Here is a 10,631-nt window from a genome sequence, read left to right as displayed (position 1 = left end):
TATCAATTAATTACTGTTTCTCACCAGTCGGTCATTTCGTTGTTGGATGGTCGACCGCCCGGTCCTTGGTTAACCGGGTGGTCATACAGTACAACGTCCGCTAAGCCCGAGCTTGATATAATCTGCGAAGGGGTTTTAGGTAGTCCGCTTTTTATGCAAATTAGTTTTACCTTTGACACTTGTCTTTGTGTGTTGTTGTATATGTTCAACAAAGATCATGAGCTTCATCAACCATTCGTTTCAAGTAAGGCAGGAGTTAGAAAAGGTTCCATGCGGTCTAGTTGAAGGTAAGTCATGAGTTTAAAGACGTTTTCTGACCACCCGTAGAGGGCTTGACAGGAGTTGAAAAACATTCTTTGTCGACTGGTTGAAGGTAAGTCAGGAGTTAAAAAACGTTCCTTGACCACCCGTGGAGGGCTCGATAGGAGTTGAAAAACATTTCCTACCGGCTGATTGAAGGTAAGTCAGGAGTTGGAAAACATTTCCTGACTACCCGTGGAGGGCTCGACAAGAGTTGAAAAACATTCCCTACTAGCTGGATGAAGGTAAGTCAGGAGTTGAAACACGTTCCCTGACCACCCGTGAAGGGCTCGACAGTAGTTGAAAAATATTCCCTACCGGCTGTTTGCTCAAAGTTGGCCAAGTGGTTTGTATGCAAGGTCCTATCATTTGCACAGATGAAAAGGAGCGATTCAAATTTGAACGATTAAAAAAAGTGTAGTCTATCTGACTTACACATTTATGAGGTTAGACAATTAATATCAAGCTAGCTTAGGCTATAAGGCCGGATGACAAAGCAAGCGAGATCGTTCGATCTTCGGTTGAACGTTTGAAGGCCAAAATGAGGAATCCATATTAGGATGTGTCACGGCCAAGATGTTAGTGCTTAATGCCTTTTGACTTGTAGAAGAGCTAAGGACGTTGATCGTGATTGTATGGATAAACAACGCTCACTAGAAAAGGGTTGAGGTGACTGGTTGGGGCTTGAACGAAAGCCAAGCCATTGAGGCTTGATGAGGCTGAACATGTAGGGCCAACTGATCGAGCAGGAGAGAGACTCAGATCTACCTAAGTTATATCCTACACAAAAGAAAAATGGTCCATAATGAATGGCCGAAACCTTGGCCGGGCAGTTAACTTTGGAGCTAGGCTAGGGCTGAGTGGTTGATGCCTGAACAACCATGACTTGAGGTCAAAGGTGACTGCACCGCTGATATTAAGCCTAATTAGGCAGGGATGAGGCAAGGTCATCGATATGGAAAGCACATCAGGCTATGAATGCTAGTCCAGCACCAGGCTTGACGTTGAACGTATGAGGTCGATCAATGTGGAGACAAGTCAACCAGTATATCGGACAAGGTTGTGGAAGAGTTAAATCAGACAGATACCGATTGAGACTTTAGGGGAAGTTTGATGCCAAAGGTTGATAGTTGAGGCATGGATAAGGCCAAGATGCGAGGTAGAAACCGCCGATCAGTTCTTCAATCGAAACTGAACAACTATAAGCTTGAGACCAGTGGGTGCCGAACGAGAGAAGACCTTAAGGCTTGAGATAGCCTTGTTGTGAATGGAGGCACCAAGCCGTACTATCAATGCAGATGAAGAGGAACAATTTTGAGGCCAAAGATTGCTATTTACAAGGCTTTAAAAACACTACAAACGTGAGGCTATGAATAATGCCAAGAGGACCAACCTGGGAGCATGTCGTGTTGTTGGAGGTGGGATCGTTTGGTCTCGTCACTAACACTTGACCAGGTAGAAACGATAAAATGTCATATCAAGCTGAGCGATTAAAATTGTAGCCATATTATGTTGTGATAAGGTTGGACGTCCAAAATGATTGGCCACACTTTCAAGACTTGAAAAAAGACACAATGCTCAGTCATGCACCAAGTTGTCATGTACAAAGTTGTGCAAGACTATCAGGCCAAGGTTGAGCACATTACACAGCAAGAAGGCTGGGGCCAAGTGACTAGGTTGAGCACATTACACTTGTCTGGTTCCTTGTAGCTAGAGGGGATGCTGCTCGGTCCCACGGCGAGCCAAATTGTTTCGGGTACGGGGTTGAGGTCACATACTCAAAGCACTCCATGCTGTTCTGAAAACTGGGTGGACTCCCTCATGGTCTTCCATCATTCGAGTTACGTTGTTCGCTGTCTCCTTCTTATCCAAGTCATGTGTGTGAGTACCTATCAAAGACACTCTGATGATCAAGTGAGTAATTTTACTTGATAATTATATGGTAAAGATGAGTAGTCAAAAGTAATTACTTGACTTCCCATTCAAACATATATTTATAAATCTTATAATGGACTTCCAATTAGGTCTAACTCATTAATTATTAATAAATTAACCTATTAATTACTAATAAATGACTTTCATTATTCATTAATTTTTTCATTAATAAGTATTATTCTTATTAATTGTTTACAATAATTATCTTATTTTCATTATTTATTAATTTTCAATTAATAACTATTATTCTTATTAATTGTTCATAATAATTATCAATTAATTACTTACTTAGAATAAAGGAAGAATAATAAATAAATACAATAATAGATATTATTTCACTGAGAACAAAGGAAGAATCTTAAATAAAATATTAAAAAAAACAAAAAAAACTAGTATATTAATTAAGTACACAATGTTTCCTTTATTCACTAGTGCAGAAAAGACCTTTAACGTCACCCTTTAAACATCTGACCCTCGAATATCCAACGTAAAAATTGACCGGTGACATTTTTCGTAAATAAAAATACTATTTAGACATCGGTTATGGCGGGGCCCAATGTCTAAATACTCATATATGTCGACTCCCCCGAATAGACGCCAAAACTAAACGAAAAAGTTAAAAAAATAATTTTTTATTCTATTTAGACGTCTGTTATGGGGGGAACCGACTTCTAAAGTCATTTAGACGTCTGTTATTGGGGGAACCGACGTCTAAATACACAACCCAGAAATTTTAAAAGTAACTTTTTGACTCCATTTAGACGTCTGATCCCGCCACTCCAACTTCTAAAGTCATTTAGACGTCTGTTATTGGGAGAACCAACGTCTAAATACACAACCCATAAATTTAAAAAGTAACTTTTTGACTCCATTTAGACGTGTGATCCCGCCACTCTGATTTCTAAAGTCATTTAGACGTCTGTTATTGGGGGAACCGACGTCTAAATACATAACCCAGAAATTTAAAAAGTCACTTTTTGACTCCATTTAGATGTCTGATCCTGCCACTCCGACTTCTAAAGCCATTTAGACGTCTGTTATGGGGGGAACCGACGTCTAAATATGCAACCCAAGAATTGAGGAAATCACTTTTTGACTCCATTTAGACGTCTGACCCCGCCACTTCGACTTCTAAAGTCATTTAGACGTCTGTTATTGGGGGAAGCGACGTCTAAATACACAACCCAGAAATTTAAAAAGTCACTTTTTGACTCCATTTAGACGTCTATTATGGGGTAATCGACTTCTAAAGCCCTTTGGACGTCTGTTATGGGGGAACCGACTTCTAAATATCGGCATTAAAACACTGCGAACGTGAGACAGCCGTTATGCGCACTCATTGTTCATCATCTTCGATCATCTTCATCGCGTTTTCTCTCTACGGGTTATGCTTTTCAGGTTCGTTTTCTCACTTTTGCACCGTTTTAAATTAATTTTACTCTGATTACATCACTCTTTGATGCATTATCTTTTATTTGAACCCATTAAAATGCGTTTTCGTTGGGTTTTGGTACATTTATTCTCGTCTCCTTGGGCGGTGTTCTTCGGCTGTGATTTCTTGCGTTTTGCAGTCCTCCAATTCCCTCCAGTACATTTTTAAAATCATCCAATAAAAAAATGTACAATACATTCTGTTCAACTAAAATATAAAGTTGTAAACTCGAATCACCATGAGTCAGGCGCAACCTCACATACGTCTGACCTATAGTGTCTGACGTCTCATTAACGTCACCCATATAGACGTCAGACAGATATTAGACGTTAAAAGTCCAAAATAACAGACGTCTAAACTTCTTTCAACACTAGTGATTCTTTGCATTTAGATGAAATATGTATTTTTGTTCAAATTTCAAAAAGATTGATGTTTTTATCTTGTGTTTTATTTTATATGACAATAAGGAGATCTCGTTATTAGTTGAATCTGCAACATTCCTTCATGAATATGCAATCTAGATATATAGTCTTGTTCATCACATTTTCTAGACAAATATTTTTTTGGTTTGCTGTAGAAGTATAATACAATTCAAAAGTAATTAATAAATAAATTTTGGAGTTGGGAAAAATTTATAAAATTATAAAATAAATGTATTTAAAAATATTTAACAATTTCTCAAATTTTCTAAGAGTGTTAAATGATAATGAAATATAATTTTTAATTGTCAAAATATAATAAATAATGATAAAATGTATTTTGTAGCTATTATTGTTATTAAATTTTACCTTTTTTTCTAACAAAAATACTAATTAAAATATATTTGTCATGACAGTTATTTCAATTCTCGGATTTATCACGATTTTCAATTGTTACAGTTTATAATTTTAATCCTTGTAAATATTATACATTTTAGTGAAAACCTTCATAAAAGTATAATATAAAATTATGGTGATGTATTTTTATTTTACAAAATATTTTGTTGTTGTGTATATACTAGGGATGATAACGAGTCGGTTCAAGCACAGATAGTGCCTACTCGCAACCCGCACAGGTACCAACTTAAAAAATATCCGAGGGTATTTTAAAACCCGCGGATACCTGTGGATATCCGCGGATACTCGCAAATATTTAAAAAAAGTATATTTTAATAAATTATTAAAATAAAATTTAAATAGAATTACAAAATATATATATAAAATATAATATAAATTAAATTAAATATAAATTTAAATTCAATTTTAATTAAATTTAATCTTGTAAAATATAAATTAATGTTAATTTTAATTAAATTTAACTTAATAAAATATAAATTAAATTTTTAAGCAGATAAGATCATTTTGCACTCACTCTCTACGAAGTCAATTTTAACTTTTGTACCAGAAAGGTATACGATATCATATTAGAAAATGAGTTTTAAGTCTAACTCAATCTTATAAAACCGATTTGTAAGGTGAAGTTTACGTCTCACTTATATTATAATTGTGTCTTATCTTTAGTCGATGTGGGACTTCCACCATATATATTTATATTAGTCAAAAAAAGATAATATATATAGACTCTATATATATTATCTCAATATTATAGAATATATATATATATATATATATATATATATATATATATATATATATATATATATATTACACTAAACCATATTTTATCCTTCACTAAAATAAATTTTATCATATCCTTCACTAACATATATTGATACTTCAACTTCAAGCAGTACGCGAAATAAAGACAGGTTTCAAAAGGGATGTTTTGACAAAAATGATGAATTTCATTAACCTTTTCTTTTCATGGTGTATAAGTTGTTTTAATGCAAATGATTTTATTTTAATGAAAACAATTATATATAATAGGTAAAGTTATTATAATAAAAATATTAAAAGGTAGCGTTTTTTTTTAATGAAAAGACGTACATTATTATAATCTATATATTAAACTATTATATTTAAAAGGGAAATTAATATTTAAATCATATATACGTATATATTACATATGGTTGTGGAAAAATGATAGGTCTAGTTGATTTATCTATATTTATATATATAATATAATGCAGAAAAATTCAAAAATACGTTTCAAATATTGTTTGAATACTTCTAGATATTTATGGAATGCTTAGATATGTATCTGAAAAGTAATTATTATTTATTTTGTTATCTTTTTTTTTTCAGGATATGCCTTTTATATAATAGTATTCGAAACTTTGCGTTGCTTTAAAGTTTTTTAAGCAATCATATTCTACGTGGTTTATGAGAGGAATTTGAATTTATTCATCTCTGAAAGAATTAAAATAGATAAATATAAATATACTTCTTCTAACATTTGTCTTTTGGTTGAGAAAAGATTAAAGGTGCTGAATGAAATAATAGAAACAAGGCTTAATTACCTACTTAGTCCCCATGTTAGGATGTAATTTTCTGTTTAGTACCCGGTTTTAAAAATGTAGGCATTTGGTACCTATGTTTTGAAATTTGTATCAATTCAATCCTATGCAGTTAACGGCGTTATAATTGATGCGAGAAATTAAGGACGTTAATGAAGATGCATTCAAACATTTGATAGCTATTCCACCCAGGCTATTATTAACGTCCTTAATTTCTCGCATCAATTATAACGCCGTTAACTGGATAGGATTGAATTGATACAAATTTCAAAACATAGGTACCAAATGCCTACATTTTTAAAACTGGGTACTAAAAAGAAAATTACCTCGGGGACTAAGTAGGTAATTAAGCCTAGAAACAAGATTGAGGAACATTTAAGGAAATACATGTGATGATAATGTTAGACTTAAGTTGTCTCTCAACCCATTAAACTTAATGTAAAGTTGTCTCCTAATGAATTGAATTTATAAATTATATTTGTTTAGATGATAGTGGTGAAGGAAAGAATAAATATTAGATAAAAATGTAGCGTTACATTTTATTGTGAACTTTATTATATACAATTAATACTTTTTAAGTTCTATATAATAGATGCCTTTATTGATACATATAGTCAACACCAGTTATGATATTTACAAAAATATATTTTATTTTTATGATTACAAATACTTGTATAAATTGTAATTACCATAATTATAAAATAAAATAAATTTATCTGATTTGATGAATATTCTATAACTTGTAATCAGCTTATCCATACCATTTCCATATCCTTATGGTATTACTATACGTATTGAGGCTTCATAAGTGTATGTTAATACTAATGAAGTAATCAGAATTGTGAAAAGCAATTTGAGTATACAAATAAGATTGTTTATATTAATACATGAATGTTTAACTTAATATTGAGTGGCAATTTCTAGTAATCAGAATTGTGAAAAGCAATTTGAGTATACAAATTGATATCGTCCTTTGAGAATTCCCTGTCCCTTGACGCTTCTTTACACCCACATTAGTTCTCTGCATAAACAAAATCATCATCTGTCATAATGGGAAGCTCTTTTATAATGTAATTAATTTCATGATGCTGTAAAATCACTGTAACTAATTACCTGGTGGTGGTTTCGAATAATCTAAGATGGGGGTTTGGAAATACAACGTTTGGATCTCTTATCACCACATTGTTCGTCGTCCTTTCTGTTCTTTGTGATGTGCTGGTTGATCCACGTTTTCCTGTTTCGGAAGAAACCTTCAAAACAAACCAACCAGAACAACCTTATAATCTCATTTTTGTCTTATTCTCTATCACTTGCAGAAATTGAAAAAAACATATCCACATTTGTATAGTGAGTAAACTACTATTTTTAGTTCTGAAATTACGTAGCACTATTATTAAGAAATTTATAGCTTTTTCTTTTCTTGTAAAGACTGATGTGACCGTTTGTTTATGTTTTAGGTGAAAAGCTTACCTTCTGCATAACAAAGTTCTGGGGGACGACCAGGACATTGTGAATAAGGATTTTCTTATATTTTCCAGAAAATAAAGTAAAAAATAGTATAAAAATATTGACACAATGACATTATTACATGAAGTTATTCGGAGGAACATAATCATGATTTTTGAAATGGAGACAAAGAAAACTCAAATGAATCTTAAAACATTATACCTTAAAACGGGGTGCAATCTCATCCTTCCAGTTTTGTGAACTTGGTCTTTCACTTTTCCCAGTCCTTGCAGCAACCTACATACAGATCCAGATATTTAGTTTCAGAAAAAGCAAAGCCTATTGAAGAAAGTAGGATTAGTTGTATAAATCATTTAATAATTGGATAGTTAATTTACCGCGCTGTTTGATTGTGTTGCATTAAGAACTGAAGAGTTTGGTGGAAACTGGGGCAGCGCGTTCGGAACAAAAGTAAGAGGCGCTGCCGTTGAAGAACCCTCGTAAGACGATGGCTTACGAGAGAGGTAGAAACAGCAGCCAACTCAGTTATTGTGTCCTCAATAGTTTGAAAAGCAGTCTGGGAGTGTAAAAATGTTGGTAGAAAGGTTTCATGGTAGCAGTCAATGAACATATGAAGGGTAGTTGGTTCAAACTCCCCTTCCATGTTCTGTACATCATCCATTTCTGAATGACAAAAGTGATGAGAAAGAGAAGCAGTCAAGCACTCTATAAATAGCAAACTTTTTTTTTTTTGGTCATGAAAATTGGAAGACAAGGGCCAATCTCAGAAGATAATACAGACTGGATGCTTTGTTGTCAAAATATTTGAAACTGACACTGGGATGAACAGATTTTCGTAACTTCAATCACATAGTTAACTCTAACGCCATCCTCGTTAATACGACAAAACAAAATATAATATAAAAATTGGACCATTAACTATTTATATTAATACCTAAATTAAGTTTCAAATGTTACTATATTTTTAATTGTATTTTTATTAAATTTATTATTTATTGAATACTCACTGGTATAAATTAATAAAATAAGGATCTAAACTGACCATTATTTCTATTTCTTGCTGCCAAATGTTACAAATTTTTATATTTTTAATTGCCTCTCTTGTTATCTAATTATGTTATAAACTATGTCAATTAATCTTTATTTTATTTATTTTATTCGTAAGATTTTGTAATATATGTTTAGATAAAAGAATATTTTTTTTTGTATATATTAATTTTTCAATTTTACTTTTTTGATAATTTTTATTTAAAATTAAAATAACTATTTTATCAATTTTTCTCTTTTAACTGTTTTTTTTAAATTTAATCATTTTTTTTATTTGATCACTTTTTTAAACTTAGGGTTTTTTAATTATAAAACAACCTACAAAATAAATAAAAAGATTTACAATAAAGTTATTAAATTTATTTTATTTAATTTTACAGTTACAATAATAATAATAATTTTATTATTTTTTATTATCATAAAAATAGAGACACACATATTTTTCTTTTAATAATTAATATAAAAATGATATTACAATTAATATAAAACCACAAATTACTTTTATTATTTTTCTAAAAATTATGTTGATAGAATTCACATCATCATCTATAATGATAAGAAAAATTCTATTTCTACCATGATCATTATTATTATCACATTTTTAATAAAAATAATAAAATTCATTTATTATTTCATCCTTATCATTTTGTAGTAATAATAACTTATATTTTTAAGACAATAGTTATCTCACCTATTAACAAATAAATTAAATCATCTAAACTCATTAACTCAGTTAAAAAATATATACAAAAAATTAAAATATTTAATGCACTAAAAATATTTAATAAAACATTAATTATAATTTTCATACGAAGTTAAAATTTAATTAAGCTCATATTAATTTAAATAGTTTATTCATTGAATGCAATTAATTTCATATTATATCATGGCACACTTGTATAATCAATTCTGCTAGTTTCTTTAACTTTATCAATCCAAACAGATTACATCATCTGTCTCACACGTTCTTTAACTTGTTAATTTTATATATGACGCGTCTGACTTAAATGAAAAAAAAAATACAAATTTAAAGTTTAACTTTCTTTAAAGTTAAGTCATATTTTATTTTCAATTTACTGAAAGAAAATATGTCTGAAATATTTTGAAATGAGATGTGGAAAAACCTTTTTTTTTTAATTTTTGTTTATCAAAATATAAGAAAAATGTGCAAATTTAGGTACAGATATAATTGAGATATTATAGTAATATATAGTTTACATGTTTTCTTTTATTTATTTAAAAAATATGTGTGTGATCAGTTTTATTAACTAAGAGTAAAAATATTGTTGCTCCGAGGTTCCTTTTCTTACTTTATATAACTTTTATTTTTAACATTCAAGACAATATTAAATATTTGTTTATTTATACTTTTAACATTTTTTATTTGTTTAATTAATTTATATATTGTGATATAAAAATGGAAATGATCAAATACAAAATTTTATAAGTAATTTATTAAAATTGAAAAAGAAAACGTATTGTATTTCATAAATAACTCTAAAGCTTTTAATGACACACTTAAACATATATTTAATATATATAAATATAAATTGAATGTGCTATTAATGTATTTTTGATATCTTTTAAAAAATATTGATTGCTACAAGTTCTTTGACCATTATTTGAAAGATAGTAATAAATAACTATATTAATATATTATTAAATATAGTTGTTTTGTCTTGTCAGAAACAGTGTAACTGTACAAACTGAATGTCTTGTATTTAATACTAGTTAAATAATATTCCTGGGACAATCTTGCATATTAATATTTTTGGACCAATAACAAAGCATGCAGTCAGGATTTCAATTTTGCATATTAATATTTTTGGACCAATAACAAAGCATGCAGTCAGGATTTCAATCTGGCATATTAATATTTTTGGACCAATAACAAAGCATGCAGTCAGGATTTCAAAAAATGCATTCAGATGAGTTATGTTGACTTTCACATAAACGAGCTTTCAAATAATTTTAAAGATTTTTTATACTTGTTTTAACATAATTACAGAAAACATAATTTCATTAATATTGATTTAATTGTTTCTTAAAAATATA

The 10,631-nt window shown here is 30.2% G+C and overlaps 1 protein-coding gene across 1 annotated transcript; it reads right to left on the bottom strand.

Moving 5' to 3' along the window:
* Positions 1 to 6,818: 6,818 nt before the first annotated feature.
* LOC148204046 (uncharacterized) lies at positions 6,819 to 8,176 on the bottom strand. Its single transcript, XM_088106290.1, has 4 exons — positions 7,907 to 8,176; positions 7,731 to 7,805; positions 7,176 to 7,312; positions 6,819 to 7,083 (listed from the first exon to the last, which is right to left on the bottom strand). The coding sequence occupies exons 1-3, from the start codon at positions 8,170 to 8,172 to the stop codon at positions 7,237 to 7,239; spliced, it is 417 nt and encodes a 138-aa protein (XP_087962416.1). The 5' UTR covers positions 8,173 to 8,176; the 3' UTR covers positions 6,819 to 7,083; positions 7,176 to 7,236.
* Positions 8,177 to 10,631: the final 2,455 nt, after the last annotated feature.

This window comes from Vigna umbellata, chromosome 2, assembly GCF_029865625.1.
Source record: "Vigna umbellata cultivar VRB3 chromosome 2, Vumbellata_1.0, whole genome shotgun sequence".
Taxonomy (NCBI): Eukaryota; Viridiplantae; Streptophyta; class Magnoliopsida; order Fabales; family Fabaceae; genus Vigna; species Vigna umbellata.
The sequence above is the reverse complement of the archived record's forward strand: the minus strand, read 5'-3'. Positions and strand labels throughout refer to the sequence as shown.

Bases quoted from the DNA above. Each gene is read 5' to 3' on its own strand.
- LOC148204046 (XM_088106290.1), bottom strand. From the start codon at position 8,172: ATGGAAGGGGAGTTTGAACCAACTACCCTTCATATGTTCATTGACTGC. The intron at 7,806-7,906 runs GTAAATTAACTA...ATCTGTATGTAG, and splicing joins CAACACAATCAAACAGCGCG to GTTGCTGCAAGGACTGGGAA. The intron at 7,313-7,730 runs GTATAATGTTTT...TTTGTTTTGAAG, and splicing joins AGATTGCACCCCGTTTTAAG to GTTTCTTCCGAAACAGGAAA.